At 52.5% G+C, this 17164-nt stretch overlaps 6 protein-coding genes across 6 annotated transcripts; 2 read left to right on the top strand and 4 right to left on the bottom strand.

The window, feature by feature from the left end:
* Positions 1 to 1575: 1575 nt before the first annotated feature.
* On the bottom strand, positions 1576 to 1821 carry STEHIDRAFT_124120 (uncharacterized protein; the record flags this gene model as incomplete). Its single annotated transcript, XM_007307915.1, has 1 exon — positions 1576 to 1821. A coding segment is annotated over one exon (246 nt), but the record flags the coding sequence as incomplete, so codon positions are not given.
* Positions 1822 to 3998: 2177 nt separating this feature from the next.
* Positions 3999 to 4542, bottom strand: STEHIDRAFT_149172 (uncharacterized protein; the record flags this gene model as incomplete). The annotated part of the gene is made up of 1 exon (XM_007307914.1): positions 3999 to 4542. A coding segment is annotated over one exon (250 nt), but the record flags the coding sequence as incomplete, so codon positions are not given.
* A 13-nt stretch (positions 4543 to 4555) lies between these two features.
* On the bottom strand, positions 4556 to 6444 carry STEHIDRAFT_84037 (uncharacterized protein). The gene is made up of 4 exons (XM_007307913.1): positions 5852 to 6444; positions 5636 to 5700; positions 5330 to 5411; positions 4556 to 5242 (listed from the first exon to the last, which is right to left on the bottom strand). The coding sequence occupies exons 1-4, from the start codon at positions 6331 to 6333 to the stop codon at positions 5185 to 5187; spliced, it is 687 nt and encodes a 228-aa protein (XP_007307975.1). The 5' UTR covers positions 6334 to 6444; the 3' UTR covers positions 4556 to 5184.
* A 120-nt stretch (positions 6445 to 6564) lies between these two features.
* Positions 6565 to 8009, bottom strand: STEHIDRAFT_124118 (uncharacterized protein; the record flags this gene model as incomplete). The annotated part of the gene is made up of 2 exons (XM_007307912.1): positions 7293 to 8009; positions 6565 to 7076 (listed from the first exon to the last, which is right to left on the bottom strand). Coding segments are annotated over exons 1-2 (484 nt in total), but the record flags the coding sequence as incomplete, so codon positions are not given.
* Positions 8010 to 12180: 4171 nt separating this feature from the next.
* STEHIDRAFT_102151 (uncharacterized protein) lies at positions 12181 to 14764 on the top strand (the record flags this gene model as incomplete). The annotated part of the gene is made up of 6 exons (XM_007307911.1): positions 12181 to 12443; positions 12529 to 12765; positions 12848 to 13592; positions 13645 to 13745; positions 13831 to 14275; positions 14370 to 14764. Exons 1-6 carry the CDS (start codon positions 12216 to 12218, stop codon positions 14762 to 14764), a joined length of 2151 nt encoding a protein of 716 aa, XP_007307973.1. The 5' UTR covers positions 12181 to 12215.
* A 612-nt stretch (positions 14765 to 15376) lies between these two features.
* STEHIDRAFT_160394 (uncharacterized protein) lies at positions 15377 to 16594 on the top strand (the record flags this gene model as incomplete). Its single annotated transcript, XM_007307910.1, has 3 exons — positions 15377 to 15547; positions 15637 to 15741; positions 15830 to 16594. The coding sequence occupies 3 exons, from the start codon at positions 15377 to 15379 to the stop codon at positions 16592 to 16594; spliced, it is 1041 nt and encodes a 346-aa protein (XP_007307972.1).
* Positions 16595 to 17164: the final 570 nt, after the last annotated feature.

Genomic DNA, 17164 nt, shown 5'->3' with positions numbered 1-17164 from the left:
CCGTAGACAAGCCTGGCGGTGCATCATTTATTTTAGAGATGGTCCAAACATAGACGCTGCCAGGCAATAACAAGGATATTCGCGTCACTAATGGAGGAGTCAACCCAGATAATGCAAGACATAAATTTTGATCGTAGCGCTGCCCCGGGCCACCCGCCTAACCTTCACTGACATATCAGCGCTTCGGCGACCAAGCGCTGTGACCTGCATTCTGGAGCACAGCGCTAAGAATCTGTTAGTTTTTGCTTTATAGAAGCCGTCGAGCAGGGTTATAGAAGCAAGTCAAGGAGTAGTGAAGCGGCAGCTACGGTCTTCTTCAAGTTCAAGTTGACTGGAACAAACTACTACACGCTGCGGGCACTTCCGGAAGGAGGGAATATTTGCCCCCGGAAGTCCTCCGAAATGTTCCGTTGCCCAATGTGGTCCTGCGTGACTTTGGTACTATCAGTGGCCCTATGTTCGGACAAAACCGATGTTTCGGACAGTCCGAGAACTCGCCCAATACCGCACTGTTTCGCCCAGTTCAAAGGCCCATAAATCATGTTAAATGGTCTACAGACGATATCCGCAGTCGTTTGGATGCAGTTGTGGCAGCGGGATGTCGAATGGGGAGGGGGTCGGTTCGGACACTTTGGCGGGCGGGGCTGTCCGAACATCGATCCCGCTCGTGAAACAACTACCTTCCTCGCATTACTTCTCGTAGAAATTTGTACGGACATGTAGCTAATGTAGAGAGCGTATGTTCTGCTGAGTTTCATCTCGAGAGGGCTCGAAATGCGGGAGCTAGATTTTTTCTTGTCGGAATTGTCCGAACATAGGGCCAGGGACAGTACGCAGCAGGCTGTTCTTCTCCATGAAAGACTCTTTCTTGCTTTCTGGTTATCTCTCATCACGGCACTGATAGCTTTCCGTTGCTGTGCTCTCGTCATGATAGAACTGTCATGATACCGCCACTACCAGCACCAAGTAGTAATTGCATAGTTTTGGACACTGATGCTCGAATTCAGAAGAGAAACTCCATTACTTTCAATACTCTTCGTCCCAGAAATGCACTGGTCTACCAGAAAGTCTTTCTGATGTCTCGGCAACCTCATAGATCGCCGCTAAGTATCAAGGCTGTAACAGGTTGTAACCCTGTGTTCGCTGACTTCTCGTCAGAACTTCATCGCTTCGCAAACAGAAGGGTACGTTTTCAGCAGCAGATACAGTATGTCGAGCGTCAGTCACCTACTATCCTTCCTGCTGGGGCATCTCAGTTTCTAGGAACCACGCTCGTACACAGGTCATTTTCTGACACCTCGTGCGACCTCAGTCTCTAAAGCCGTATTTGGGACTACGCTTTCTCTTCTGAAGTTGCGGTCGATGGTACCTGGACGTCGTATGCTCGCAGCATCAAACCTATCCCAGTCGCTCCTTTTGCCAGGTTTGACCTTCTTACCATAAATGCGTGGACTGCACACGAGCATACGTTCGGATCTCGAAGAGCGTCAACAAAAAAGGCTACGACGGCGGACTGCTCAATCTCAGTCAGGTTTACATTTCTTCGTCTACTGTACTTTTTCGACCAAAGGTTCGTCACGCGTTCTCCGCGTTGATGAACCGAACAAAATACTGCGTGACCTCACGCATAACGCAGGGTGAGCGAACAGTGACCTCGGCAGGCGCTTGCGCAAAATAATCATTTTCGCAAGCGCCTACGTTGTTTTCTGAACTATTTACGGGTCCCGTCACGCTCACGCACGGCTTCTGAACCGTGACCCGGGCGAAACTGATGGGTGACGTAAATTCTTGATGAACCTTTGGTCGAAAAAGTACAGTATATTATCTTATTGCCCGCGGAGGTGATCAACAAGAAATGACTGGGCGTCGTGTAACCCTATCTAGTAGTCATCATAAAGGACATTCCCTGCGATCCCATCGTCACTGATCCGCCATTGCCTCCATCATCAAAGACTCCCCTCTCAAATCCCACCCGCACTCGCCCCGTCTGACTCTTACCCATCATCACTGGCACTCCCACTTGCGCGCATCCTATTGCCGAATCGCCCTCATCCCTCCTCGCCCGAACCACCCAGAATGCATGTTTTATACTTATGACTGCCGCTACCCTATCATGCTGCTGCGATCCTCTGCGAGATTCGCCGTTCCCAAACCTCAAAGTGTATCGGAGGAGATGCACGTCCGTCTGATCTGGTATGATGGAGTTGTTGAACTTGGAAGAGAATGAGCTTATATTTGCTAGCAGCAGGTTTGGATTCGAGCGTGGCTATGTTGACGCTGTACGACAGCTCTTCCACGGGGTCGCGCATCGTTCTGTTTCCTCAGCCGATCCCGCGATGTCTCGTAGCTAGATGCGAAGACGAGGTCCGGAAGGGTCATTGGGCAGTCTGGATGCCAGTAGTCCTAAAGGCTCTCGTAGTCTATCTCTATCTATAACCACCACTATAGATATGGAGGAAATGGCCATGGAGGAGAGGTCAAGATCGCCTGACAGCAGCAGGGATGGAGATCATGATGCAGCAGACGACCTAGAAGGGCTGAAGCTTCTGCTTGCGGCATAGAGACATTGCCGTGATATCAATCTACATGCAGACGAGCCGTGCAATTATACAAGTAGGGGACTAAACAGCCCGTAAAGAATGTCACTGGCCGTACCTTCGCCCTTCGTCGTCGAACCTTCCGTTGAGTCTTCGATGACATTCGCAAATTTTTTTTGGCGCAGTTGACGCAGATATTCTTCGTCGTTTGCCAGAGAATTCCTTCGTCATTCGTTGAAGAATTTCTGTGTCGTTTGCCGGGGATATTCCTCGTCCTTTGCCGGGGAATTTCTTCGTCCTTTGCCGGACGGTTGTGGGTTGAACGCTGAACAAGCGGTGTGGTCCACATATTCTTGTCTCTCAACGACAACGTAAACCATGCTATGAACGCAGAGACCGAGAGCGTAGGCTTCAAGTCAGTATGATGAGGGTATTTACCGCGGAAGAGGGTCTGCTTAGTGCTACTGACTGGAAATGTGGCACCACTGGGCGCTACTCCTTAATCATGAAAAACCTCAGACCTGCACATCAAAATAAAGGGTGAAAGACAGACAGAACTCGGTACTTAGTCGGCCACACCGCTCGTTCGACCTACGACGGTGCGGCAAAACGACGAAGAAACTCCCCGGCAACTGACGAAGAAATTCTCCTTGAATTCCCCACAAAATGAGGGAAGAAATCCCCCGGCAAACAACGAAGAAACTCCCCGGCAATCGGAATCGCTCTTTGTCGTTCCTTCGTGAAACGCACGACAAAGAGAAATGACCCCTGCATGTGCCATGGAACGAAAAAAGCCAGTCATCCACTTGGGATGAAGCACAGACGAAGTACAGACGATGGACAATGGACGTCGTCGTGGTGTAAGCTTTCAAAGCTTCGAACGAGATGCAGTCTTGCATGGTGTCCTTACCACATTCAGAACTAACCCAACGTACCACAGCGACAACTGCACACCCCCTCACCAGTATTGCCTTCAACCGCACACATCGCTGTCAATCACCGCCTCACCTGTCTCCTCACCTCTCGCAAACACATCACACATCCATCACACATCACACTCACACATCACACATCACACCCCATCGCAATGTATGTATACGTTACTAGCATCAAAGAAAAAAAAGAGAACAAAAGACAAACAAAAAAAGACAAAAAGAAAACAGACAAAAAAAGACCAGAGTAGGGTAATGTAGAGATGTACAATAAGAGTAGAGAGTATGTCGAGTGGGTCGAGCGTGTCGAATGTGTCAAGATGTCGACTATGTCGACTATGTCGAGTGAGTCAACAAAAGGACGAACGGGCAGAGGCAGGAGCGGGCGCAGAGTGGAAGGGAACCCCGAGGCGAACAGGAACCGGAACCGGAACCGAAACCGAAACCGAACCGGAGCAGGATGAAATAGAAGAGGAAGAAAGGGAAAATGGATTTCAGTTGGGTTGGGTTGGGTTGGGTGTGTGGAGAGGTGATGTGATGACGGATCGTGGATCGTGAACGGAAAAGGAAAGAAAAAAGGAAAAGGGTTGGAAGAAGCAAGCTAAGGACTGAACGCCCTCGATCTCACCATGCATAAATAAAATGAACTGTCAAAAGCAAAGGGGGGTGAAACCAGGAGCGCTAAACGAACGGCTAGAAATGAAGTGTGGGTGGGTGAAAAACGAGAGCGAGCAAACGGGGAACCGGCAGGGCAGGCAGGCAAACAAGGCAACAAAAAATGAAAGAATATATGAAAAAGACAACGGTTGTAAACAAACAGGGGCTAAACAAAGGGGTTGAAACGAGGACGGAGGACTATGTTATGTGAGGCGAATAGATAGATACTGAGGATTGAGATCTGAGACGGGGAACATAGAACAGATTGGGCTGCGAGGGATGAAATCGATTGGAATTGGGATTGGAATTGGAATAATGGACGATGTGTGGATTGGACGGGGAGCACGGGGCAGAGCAGCGGCAAGGCAAGACGAGAGGAGATAGTGAAATGTTCGATAGGGGCTCGACATTGAATGAAGCAAAGGAAAAAAAAATATTGACGTATGGATACTTGGTTAGGATTGGGATGGGTTGGATGCGACCGGGAAAACACTGTGCAGTGGCGTAAAGACCGGCGACGGGTAGGATGAGCGGTCTGAAACCGAAAAAGTCCTTCTGTACTATACAGATAGACGGCGGGAGAAAGTTGATACGGGGAGCGTTGCGGGTGTGTATGGCGACAGAGGGGGGCGAGCGTAGATGAAAAGAGAGGATCGACGGGGCGAGGAGAGAAGGGGAAGAGGGGGAAAGGGGAGGTAAAGTGTGTACAAGCATGCATGCGTTCGGCCGGCCGTTTCGTTTCGCGTTCCGAGACTCGGGGTATTCGAATGGATAGGATGGACGGACGGGGAGAGAGGGAGAACAAAAAAGTGGAAAACAGCTATAAAACATTATGAGATCTTGGGCCGTCGAGTGCGATGTGATGGTAATGCTGGTTCGGCCAGATAGGTAGCAAGCAGGTAAGAGACGGAGACGGAGACTTAAGTGGCTAGTAAAGTTGAACTTTTTTCTACTCTTCGACTCTTGAGCGACTACTTCTGAATAAACCTTACGATCGTGGCGTGGCGTGGCGTAGTTGACGAGCTTGGACTCAGGAGGTGCGGAGGCACAGGCACAGCTCAATCGCGAGCCTCGCCGTACCATGTCATCGACGGCATGCGTCTCGGGATAATCACCCTACCCACGAAGCCCAGTCAGCGTAAACCCAAAAACCTAAACGGGCCGATCGCCAAACCCGACGAAAACCTATTGAACGGAACGTACCTCAACAGGTCGCCGTCAAACTCAGCCCGCACCTGCGCCAGGTCGGCATCGTAACCAAACGAGATCCTGCGCTCGAAATGACCTGACGACCGCAACCGACGACGAAACAATATCCCCGAATAGACAAGGTTTTTCGGAGCGGAACAGGAACAGACCGAGTTTAGTTAGCAACGGGGGTTCCAAACGCGGACGACCAAAGGTGGGGAAATCAAAGCGCAACAAAAGGAAGCATGACGGAAAGGACGAGGATCGTGACGCGCGATGATGATGCAAGGAGCTGAAATGTCAAGTAAGGTTTTAACTCACCGCCACCCGATTCCCAAGAGTCCGCCACAAGATGCAATACCCTTCGTCTGCGCGTCGCCAGCGTGCTAAAGGGGGAAAGTCGGCGTATACGAAGGAGAGAAGCAACGGAAGAATCAAGATGAGTCAGATCATGATCACAAAAGCAGACACGGCGAACGGAAGGTAACAAAGAGCGAAAGGTAAAATAAATAAATAAAAGGCAGGGTGACTACTCACATCCCATCGCGGCGGAAGCCAGGCAACCTCACAACCAGATTGTACTCCCTCGTCAGTGTTTCCACCGCGATCCATGTATCCGGCGGTGGAGGCGCGTGGGCAAGGAACGGTTCATGCGGCCGATAGTGATTGGAACGCTCGGGGCCTGGAGGGGCAGGGGGCGCCAGGATGGTGGGTGGTGCAGGGGGAGGTATGCTCGGTGAGGGTTGCGCGACGGTCGGAGGAGGCACGACCACAGGTATACGGGCTGCCGGTGTGGACGGAGAGTACTCGGAGTGGGAACGAAAGAGGGCTGCAGATGGAGGTGCTGCTGAGGATGAGGCGGAGGCGTTATTAGCGGTGGCGGTATATGCCGGAGGGGCCGTCATCGATGAGGCCGATGAGATGGTGGAGGATGCCGATGAGGATGGGGGATGACCCTGAGCGACGGCGGAGGAGGAGGAGGCGGAGGAGGGAGCGATGTCCATTGGAGTGTCGCGCATTTGAGGGGCGACGGAGCTCGGAGCTGGCACGGGATCGTCCGCACTGGCATGCTGGTCCAGAGTCTGCGCCTGCTGTGGTGGGGAGAAGAAGGAGGGAAGGGTGTAGAAGGGCGTCTGGGACATGGGAGGGAGGGAGGCTGTCGAGTTGCGGTCATACCAGGTCGGCGAGTTTGGGTTCGCGGGCTGAAAGCGGCTTGGGGGGACCAGGGGAGGGCCCTGGACGCTTGGGGAGGAAAAGGGACGGTTGAAAGGGTAGACGGGGGTCGGGGTGGCGGCACGTGGTGACGCGGGACGGGAGTTGGTGGCTGATGATCCGGAGCCGTCGCGCGTGTGACGGACGACGGAGTCGTGAAGGGAGGCGGAGTCGAGGGAGGGGGGGAAAATAAAGTCTGCGCCGTGGTCGAGCATGTTCTTGGAAGTTTTGTTTGCGGGAGGAGAGGGGAGAGGACGGGGGTCGCGAGCTAGGAGAGGGGGGCTGGGGAGCTGTGTGGGAGCGGAGTCGTACGCGGGCGGCTGGTCGTCTTCATGCAAAGGTACATCGGACTGGAGCTGGTGCTGACCAGGAGGGGCGTTGGATGGCGCAGAGTGGGTGGGCTGGTGGTGGGCGTGGGACGACGTTGTTGAAGTCGGACGGTCGTCGAAGAAACGGAAGGGGGCGGGAACCTCGCGGGGAGTGTCGAGCGACGAGTGACGCTTCGAGTACGATGTCGTCCTGCGACCGAGAGTGGGACGGCTGCCTCGACCTGAGTCCCCGTTTATCGCACGAAATCAAGAGAATCAGCCAGGATTCGCGCAAATATTATCCGATCTCGTCCGCCACATGCCACTTCCGCACCGTCCTCTCACCCGAGTGCCTGCCCCGCCGTGACGAACTCGCCCAGCCGCCCACACGGCGCACCCCCAGACGATCGCCCGCTTCATAAAGACAAGGCGAGTGTTCAGACACGGACAGTGCTTACCTGGCTGCTTCTGCTTCTCTCGCTCCGTCTCCCCCTCCTGTCGGCCACGGACGTCGTCCCCGTCCGACATCGTCACGTCCTCCAGCTTTTCTTCGACACGCACCGTTCGTGAGTGCAGGTCGCGGTCCAGTCTGAGCTGCTTGAATGTGCCTGCCAGGGGCGAGTTCGGGGGCGCTGTCGACTGCTGCGACGAGGTCGGCATAGTCGTTGCACACACGGAGCAGTGGGGTATCTATGGTAGGTGTAGAGGACGAAAAGAGAAAAGGAGCGGAGGGACGGCCTGTTGAAGGAGTGGGGAGCTGTGGCTCGTGCAGCGCTCGGCGCGTCTCCACAACTTGTCCTGTCCTCTTCTGATCCCCGGCAGACCGGCCGCGCCGACGACCGTCTTGACGTCACCACCCTCTCCTCTTCCTCCTCACCTTTGAGCTTTGCATTCTTCTTGGAGCCTTCCGTGGTCGCCGCTCGTTGTCATCCCTTTTCTGGATTTGTTACCTCTAGCCAACCCTCTCTGGTGACCCCCGACTTGACCACCGCAGAGGTCACCGGTCACATCAGGAGCATCTTGCTTGCATGCGCACTTGCACAACACCTCTCCCTGCCGACATCTGTCGGGGCCTATCACGCAAGCTCCCCGTCCTTCCGCGCTTCGTTCTTTTCAGCCTTCCCTTGGACTTTTCCTTGACGTCACATCACACCGTCCAAGTAACTACGCGACGCAACAATCGTACCACCTCAACGCACTTTTATCTCTCCGCCCTACTTCGTCCCAACTAGTACTCAGGCTGCCGCACAATCTCCACTTTCGCAAGTTGAACAACGTCGCGAGCGAAGAGTCAAAATAGACCCGATCTTAGATCGTGCCCGTGCCCGATCGTGCGTTCCTGCGTGTGTTCCTGCGTGCGTGCTTACTAGCCTGCTTGCTTGCTTTGTTTTCCATCTTGCAATTGCATCTTGCTCCTCATCAAAACCTTGTCAGCGCCCAACCTTCCGAATCGGGTCCCCGCTCCTCTCGCTGGCTTATCTCCGTTCGTTTGTCCTGCTTCTCACATGCACATCCCGGTCTTTCGCGTATCTACATATCTATTCGTTGACTACTGAGTCTCCACCACCGCTTGTGCTGTTGTGTGTATCTTTGGAATGGAACGGTGGGACGAGGAAGAGGAAGAGGAAGCCTGTATTCTGCGATGCTTATCTGCGTAATCTGAGTACGGAGTACGGTGTATTGGGATTGAGCGACTTTACCCGCTTCGGATGTGTACTCTCAGCTAGTATGCACTTACACACGATCAATAGGATTAGGAACGTCGGAACCTCGACTCTTTGACTTCCTCGGATCTGAGCCGTCTCTGAACCCGCCTCCGGGACTCGAATATGCATCATACAACTGTAACTGTTGTGGTATGAACTCGTACGAACATTAATATTAGGATGAAGAATCCATAATCCATATACTGATACTGATTCAGCCGGTGGGAAGCCTACATAGCTCGGAGCGCCCTGTGCTTCGAGCAGCGCTACGCCGTACCCATATGTGTACATTGCTCCCGTGTGCGTATGAGGCATATGAGGCATGACGACTTGCTATGTTCGCAGGGCGTCTATACACACTCCCTGCTGTGTATATCCTCAGGCTGCTGCAGCTGTGCAATCGTACCTTCAGGCTACTACAGCTATGCACATGCTCACATGCTTGCATCCTTACAGCTGTAGGTGACAGGTCCGTGCTTCGCTGCCTCGGTGAGAGCCTGTGTTACTGTATGCGGGTTCCGAAACACTGCCAGGCGCCATCGACCACCTTCGACAGACATACGTATATGGTTCTGACATTCAGCCGTTCAGCCGTTCAGACGATTATTGGAGCCGACTCCGTTTGCTGTACATGTTGTGGTTGAACGTTGAACGTCGAGGACTGAGTACTAGGTACGATAGCTGTTCTGGTCGTGTTTGGATTTGGATTTGGATTTGGATTTGTGTTTGGGTTTGGTGTTTGGATGAGCTCTTGATTGTTTCAGTGCTTGGTGGCTAGCTGGTAAGGTGCCTGCTCGACCTTCAGAAGTTTTGTTCGTCGACATGACATGACATGAATCGTTTTCTCAATATTTTCGGGCGACACTATACTTGTTTTATCCTCCTCTCTGAACGTTCATCCTCCCTCGGGGTATTCGGGTCCTTACCACGATTCAGACACATGTCCGATCTTGTGTAAAGACGAAGCTGACCATCCTATCACCCTCCTCCCGTTACACTACTCATGCATCAAAATCCTACTTGTCTGTCTCTCCACACACCCTCCTGGACCCGCAGTACGCTCGCCGGGCTTTTTCCTCGCCGAATCAGCGGCCATGCCATCTAACACCAATGTACTACACATGAGCATTACTCGTCGCCCATTGAGATACCTCGCGGCAGGCAACGTCTGGTACTCGCCACACCCGGGCCCACTACACAGCCGATGCGAAATGAAGCCACAATACAGTATCGTTCGCCTCGAATGTTGTCCTCCTTCCCTGTTCCCCTATTCATCTAGCTCGGGGCCCTCGGTCATACCTGCGCGATCTTGTGTAAGCAGTCCGTACCCAGCAAGCCTATCATACCATCCTCGTTGCGCTCTTGCTAGTGTCCTTGCCCTACTCCATTAATTCACTGCGACTGTATCAATTCTACTCGGTTTGACCACGAATACACTCTACACATCGTCCGCAGTACGCTCGGGTTTCCTTCGCCGTATCAGTGTCCACAACCACTACACATATATGCCAGTGGCCATGCCCTCTACCAATCTACTACACATGAACAACAAACGTCGCCGCTCGTACCGTATCACCGAGTCTTGCACTACAAATCAGGAGCGAAATACAATTGCGACGGAACTGCCATGCTTCTGAGCAACACAAATTTTTCTCGAAAACCGTTCTGCAGGCTGGCTGGGTTCTTCTCTTCAGCATCGACGGCCCAACGAACTTCGGCGGGCACTGCGTCGCCGAGCTCGCTGCTCGATTAGTAGCAGCTTCACTACACATCGTTGCTACTTTCACTACAAATCCGGGTGGGCTCGGCGAGGCTGCTGCTGCTGCTGCAACGCTTCATCCGAATCATCACGGCCCCTTACCCTCTCTTACACTACAAATCGGGCCCTTTCGCACACACCGCGACTGTACGAATCAGGCTGAATCAGGCTGAATCAGGTCGACGTCCCTATCCCCTAGCTACAAATTCGAGATGATCTCGCACTACTAATACAAATCTCATTCGTCCATGCCATATACGCCATACGGACTCTACAAATCCCCCATTCTCGCAGCGAAAGAACCCACGAACGCGGGCCTCATGTTCTCATCTGAATCCTCGCACCATGTATCTTGAACTTACCCTCTCGAAGGCCTTCTTCCTCCTTCCTCCTTCCGAATTCCCTTCCTCCTTCACCCTTCCGAGCCCCATCCACATACCCACCGCCCACCGCCCACCGCCCACAGCACACAGCACACATCACACCGCCGTTTCTCGCCGACTTCACTACAAATCCGCAATCCGCACTCCGTCCTCGGGTTCCTCGTCCGTCCCCGCTTATTCTAAGTATGCTACAGGAGGCTACAGGCTGACTATCCAAACTACAAATCACTAGTCAAGTTATTATGCGAGACGTGCATGCCGTTTGCCGGACAGATTCACTACAAATCTACGGATCCGGGCTCCAATCTGAATCATGGCGGTAAGTACTGGGCGCCGTTTCCGGCCTCGAGGACCTCCTTGCTTGCTATTGTCTTGAGTGTGCTTGTGCTTGTCACTTCGGCATCGGTTCACCAGCAGGTTCCTCGTGGGACTGCATGGGTAAGTACTTACTGGGACTGGGGACTGGGGACTGTAAGTTTTCATGGGAGTCGTCTAGCTACTATAGTGTCGGTGTCATTTAGGCCGTTCGGAACTGAGTGGCCGAGTCATCATCGTGCGTGAGCGTGGGATATAGTATAGGTGAAGGAGGCCCAAGAAGCAGGGAGGAAGGTGGAGGGTATAATGGAGGGGGAGATGAAGCAAGCCGGTCCGCGGTGCATACTCAGGCTATCGTTCGATGGATCAATTTGTAGTGTTTCGGGAAGGACGGGGCTCCTGGCGCGTGTACTTACTCGTTGTCTATTAGTATAGTGTTCTTTGTAAGTCAGGTTGGAGTGGCGTAGAGTGCTAATGGGTATGAGTGAGGACATGCGTTAGAGGTGCTTGACGAGCGTTTTGAGGTCAGTGCGAGTTCAAGCTGGCAGTGTGCTTATACTTAGTATGGTTCCAAGTTGACAAAAGGTTTAGAGAGTTTGAAGGTTGTGGCCGTGGCAAAAGGCCGTGTAGATTGGGTGAGTGGGGAGCTGTGAGCTGTGAGTCTGCAGCCCTGAGCGCTGAGCATTGAGGATGGATTTGTCGAACAAAGACGAAAGCTAACGAGGACGAAAGTGCTCTGCTTGATGTGCCACACCGAAAGGGGGTGGCGACAGCAGGAGATCAAATCACGGAGCTGAGAATGACGTCATGACGGACTTGGCGATCTAATAGAGAGCGTGAAATCGTCCAAAATCGAAACTCAAAAGCCGAGACTGGAACGGTTGATGCTCCTCAGTGGTGAGCGCTCGTGCCGGTGGAGCGAAACTCGATTGAGTTTCGCTCTAATCTCCGAGTTTAGATTCTCGCCGATTTCACGGTCTCTAATCTAATCGTCTTGAACTTGAAGCGGTTGTGGCACCCCTTCGTGTTCGCTCTCCCTTCCAACATCTTTGATTCACGCTGGAAACAAAATATGTACGTGGCCAAATACCCATTGTATGTCGCCAAATATTATGTCTTGTGCCGCGTCGTAGAAAATTGATTTACAACCATCTGGACGCTCGACACCGTCAGAACTTATCTACCTCCTGCTAGTGTTAGTAGCCTTTGAGTCTCACCATGCGCCTTCGCCTCCGACGACTTCCAAGCGGACATCATCAGCTTCAGTATCCAACACTCTCGCATAAACACGAGCGACGTATTTTTTCCCGATTTTACTCGACAGGGACTTCAGATGACTCGAAGGCGGGGCTCCCTCAACCTAGCGATCTCTTGGAACAGTACAGAGGGCTCGTAGCACTAGGAAAGTTAAAATATGACCCCGAACAGGTCAGAGTAATAATGCATGTGCGTACATAATGTGCTTTTTTGAATCTACATGGTTAACTTACTAGGAAGAAGAGATTGATTGACTGACTGTATCTCTCGTCAGCTCAGGAGGTTGCAGAGGGATCTGGTTGACTATGCGCCTCCGGTCTTACCACCGAGATATCTACGAGGGGAACCACAATCCCAGGACAGCTTAAATAAGGTAGGAAGCGAAGGAGATCCAGAGGACGGTGAACCTTGGTGGTCATACAGCCGGAAGGAGGAGACGGAAATTGAGACGAGAGCATTGACGAGAGTGAAGAGCCATGTGGAGGAGTTGACAGAGTTGGATACGCCAAAGGTGCGCACCATCTTCCCCTCTCACTCTCTCTCGCTATCAATATCAACACATTGTTCCTCGCTGACACCAATTCAATGGACAGGGCCTCTTTCTCACCGGCCCTCCAGGCTCCGGTAAAACCATGCTCATCAACATGTGGTTCGCCTCCGTCCCCACACCCTACAAAGCCCGTAAACACTACAGTCAACTCATACTCGAGATATACCGAGCGGCATGGGAAGAAACGCAACGGCGTATGTCAGCCATACATACTTCGCCGCAATCTTCTCCACTACATTCTACGTCCTCCGAGGAAGAAAGACCCCGCTGGACGAAAGGTATTCGGGAACATTGGCGCACACTCGTTAATACAGGCTCACTTCCGACCTCTTGGACCCGTTATCCCTCCTCCCGAGCAAATTTGAGCTCGATGTCGGCGGCATCCCAGGATCCACCGATAGCATTCGTAGTCGCCAAACGGCTCTTATTACACCATTGGCTCCTCGTCTTCGACGAGGTCCAACTCCTCGACGTTTCTAGCGCCACGCTCCTCGCTGACGTCTTATCGTGGTTCTGGCGGATGGGGGGCGTAGTCGTCGGGAATTCTAATAAGGTGCCGAAGGACTTGTATTTGGGGGGAGTCGCGAGGGAGAGGTTGGAAGGTTTTGTGGAGGCGTTGGTGGGGAGGTGTCCGGTCGTTGAGATGGGTGCCGGTGGGGAGGAGGCGAGGGATTGGAGAGAGGTTAGGGCTGGGGAGAGTGAGGGGAGGAGGTCATGGTTTACATATGGTGAGGAGCGTGAGTTTGAAGAGATGATTGAAAAGGTTACGGAGGGATCACAATCTTCTGGTATGTTTGCTTTTAATTGACTGTACCAGCAGAGGTATTTGACATTCAATAGTTCCTCAAACCGATACACTGCATGTCTTTGGTCGACCACTTCACGTTCCATGGACTCTTAGAGACGCCTGCAAGTTCTCTTTTGCCGAGCTCTGTGATCAGGTGAGGCCTGGTTCCTACACACCTTAATTCAGCATCTTGCTTTCGTCCTTCCTCCTCATCCTCTTGCTGAAATCATCGAATCAAGTCGCTAGGCACTGCCGATTACTTGACCATCACCTCGACCTATCGTACCATCATCATCACGGACATCCCAATCCTGAAGCTCTCCTCGAAGAACCAAGCCCGTCGCTTCATCTCGCTCATCGACGCGCTCTACGAATCGCGATGTAATATCATGTGTCTCGCAGAAGCCGAACCTGAACATCTTTTCTTCCCCGAGGCCGTTGAACCAGCTAATTCATCCGATGCGACTGCTTCTCAAGACGGCGTTGGTAGTGTGGCATTGAGTGGAACTGAAGGGGGAATTCAGCAGGTGAACGACGACGTAGATGTGATGATGGCCGAGTCGGTGTGGGAGACACAAGACGGGTACAGACCGAATATCTCGAGCTACGCGGAGCCAAAGATGAGGGAGGAAAAGGCGCCACCGGCGGCTCCACTCGCTCTGGAGACGTTATCCATATTTTCCGGTAAGCTTATCTCATCCGTCCAACTCACCTCGTTGTGCTCTTATGTTATGTACGACGGAAGGTTTGGATCGCGCTGACACGTCGTGAATTGCAGGCAAAGATGAGCAATTCGCGTATAAACGTGCGTTGTCCAGATTACTCGAGATGACGAGTTCAAGCTATGCGGCGGAGGAACTATGGATGCCGTTGCCCTCGACCGTACGCAAGTGGGAAGGAACGGGCTCTCGTGCTGCTAGTACCGAGTCCGTTTCATCCACGATTGCGAAGCCTGGGTCCCAGAGGGCGGGCGAGACGGGTGGACGAGATGTGGGCGACTTTGCTGCAGAGGCTGCATATTCTGGATCGACATCGGCGCCTTTTAAATCAAGGCCTGAGGCGCCGAGGATAAGAGAACATCATATGTGGGGCGTAGGTGGATTTGATCTGCCAGAGGAGGAGATAGACGGCATCGATGTAAAGCATACGGACTCTCAGGACAACAAGAAGTGATTATACTTAATGTTCACTGGCCGGATGAAAGATATTAGGAAGGGGTACGTATGAGCGTTGGACCGCTCACCAGGCTTGACACTACGACAATCAGTCAGGAGGCTAGTCGTTACAGCTGATTGCCAGTAGGCTACAGGGCTCGCGCCACAGAGCCTCTTCAGGTCTCCTTTCACTACATGGCCGACATTTTGTTTTAAACCATAACATAGCCAGCCATTCAATGACTGAATTTCTAGAGAATCAGACTCATAGGCTCTCCTTCTTTCTGTAGGGGATAAGTGTGAGGTTCTTGACGCTCTCATGCGCGCACGAGTGCACTCAGGCTGGTGCCACATTGCCAGACGCGCCTTGGTCCTCCGTCCCATTATAATGTTCGTTGTAACAAGCAGTGGTTATAACCCAATTGTAAATACTGCCATTATATAAGGACAAAAATCGTACGAGTTCGTCTTGAACCGAACCACCACCTTCGCGACTGGAACGCGTCCTGCAACTCTCCCTCTGCGTTAATTACCCTTGCCGACAAACTCGAACTCTTAATATGCCGGTAAGCCTTTATAAAGCTCTCCTCTCCGTCCTTCATGTACTCATTGTTTTCTGTCTGCGCGCCGGATGGTGTTGCGTCTGTGGTTGTCGCCCGCGTCATCGAAAAAAAGCAACAACAAACGCGTCGCCGCGGACGACTCGGACCAAGAACGCGACGCGACGAACAACGCGTCGAAATCCAAGGCGAAAAGAACAAGGGCTCCTGCCAAAAAGGCAAAAACGTCGGCGACCGTGGAGGTGAGTCATTCATATTTTTTTTCAACATTGATGTCTTGGGTGTGGAATCACAGTATAACGGATATGTTCTCTGGCTGAAATGTCTACAGGAACAGCCGGCCACAGATGATACGAAGAAAGATACCAATGTGGTCGAGAACGCTGCAGGAGAGATAACGGAGGGTTCGAAGAAGGATGAAGGCTTGAAAGATACGGTCAGTAATTTCATCCATGAGCGATTGTGCGAGTGATCCTTCCTCAGTCCGGACTCCGCCTGACGGGGTTTTATATGTTGTCGAATAGGCCGCACCTGGCGCCGTCCCAGCCACTACGGTCGTTTCTCTGCCCGATAATGCGACTGATACTGGGGCGTCTGCTCAGCCGTCTGCTCTTCCTCCATCGCCTCTCTCCGGTCACTTCGACCTCTACTCCATGCATCTTCCATTCCTGTCCAAAGTCTATTTCCCTTCCAGTGGTAGCAAGACCGAGCCCGACTATGAGAGTCTCTATAACGCCATCCTCACCTACCAAGCCAAGCCCGACATGTCTGCTCGTGTCTTCCTTCCGGACCTCGCACCCGGGGTGCAAAAGACCAAGGGTCGGTTCAGGAGCTCAGGAATCCGTGACCCCATGGAAGAGCTGCCATTCGATATCAGCATATACGCGCTGAAGCCCAAACCCGCCTCAGGTGCAGGCAAGCTCACCTTCACCTCCTCCGAGCTCGACAAGTTCATCACCCCAGAGACGTGCACCTCCTCCGATACACCCGGAGTCTCGGGAAAGATGAAGATTGCGCTTGGGTGGGGTTGTGGGATCGCGGCTTCCTCAGGCGTGTTCAAGATGAAGGGACCTGTGTGGTCTAAGGTCAAGGCGTCCGCGTCTGGGAGTGAAGGGTCTGAGAAGGAAGTAATGGAGATCTTCGAGGGACACTTCTCGTTGAATATCACCCATGGCAGCATGTACTCTAGTAGAGGGCACGGTCCCGGCAGCCATGTCAAGTTGGCATTCTGGGCGATTCGGGCGAGGAAGGATGGAAAGCTAATTGGTCAAGAGCGCGCGGATGACTGAGGTGGTGATGCTGACGGGGATGCTGATGGTGTTGAGTAAGATGGGGGCAATGCGGACGATGATTTGGGTTCTGATGCCGCTCTTTCTGAGAACGAGGATGACGATGGATATGGCGGTGGCGAATATGGACATAGACGGTATAGGCGGCGTCACGGTGATTACTATTGACCATAGTTCAATGAGGCCAACTTACTTTACGATATCGCGAGTAACATTCCTGTGTGCTGGACGATGGTCCAATTGAACTTAGGATCCTAATTTTCAATCCCAGTCCCAGGAGCACCCCGAACTAACGATACTGGCAGTTGTGTGACTGTTGGAGCCTGATGTTTAGTCCCAAAAGAAAAGAAAGTGCACTCATCGTGGGCAGTTCATACCTCCTGCAAATTTCAGACCAGGTCTGAGAGTATGCTTGTGCTGCAAGCCTGGCGCATAGGCTCAAATACAGCCTGAAATACGGAATTTGCGTTCAAAGCAAGTTGTCGACTTGCGAAGGACCAGTGCTTTCATGGACTCAGTCGACAATTGCTCTTCTTGTATGTATCTACCTACCATACAAAGCGCCCCTGG

The sequence above is a fragment of the Stereum hirsutum genome (assembly GCF_000264905.1).
Source record: "Stereum hirsutum FP-91666 SS1 unplaced genomic scaffold STEHIscaffold_14, whole genome shotgun sequence".
In the NCBI taxonomy this organism is placed as follows: Eukaryota; Fungi; Basidiomycota; class Agaricomycetes; order Russulales; family Stereaceae; genus Stereum; species Stereum hirsutum.
The sequence above is the reverse complement of the archived record's forward strand: the minus strand, read 5'-3'. Positions and strand labels throughout refer to the sequence as shown.

Coding starts and splice junctions, on each gene's coding strand:
- STEHIDRAFT_84037 (XM_007307913.1), bottom strand. CDS start 6,333: ATGCGCGACACTCCAATGGACATCGCTCCCTCCTCCGCCTCCTCCTCC. Junction 5,412..5,635: donor CTCTTGGGAATCGGGTGGCG/GTGAGTTAAAAC, acceptor TGCGGTCGTCAG/GTCATTTCGAGCGCAGGATC. Junction 5,243..5,329: donor TTTGACGGCGACCTGTTGAG/GTACGTTCCGTT, acceptor CTTCGTGGGTAG/GGTGATTATCCCGAGACGCA.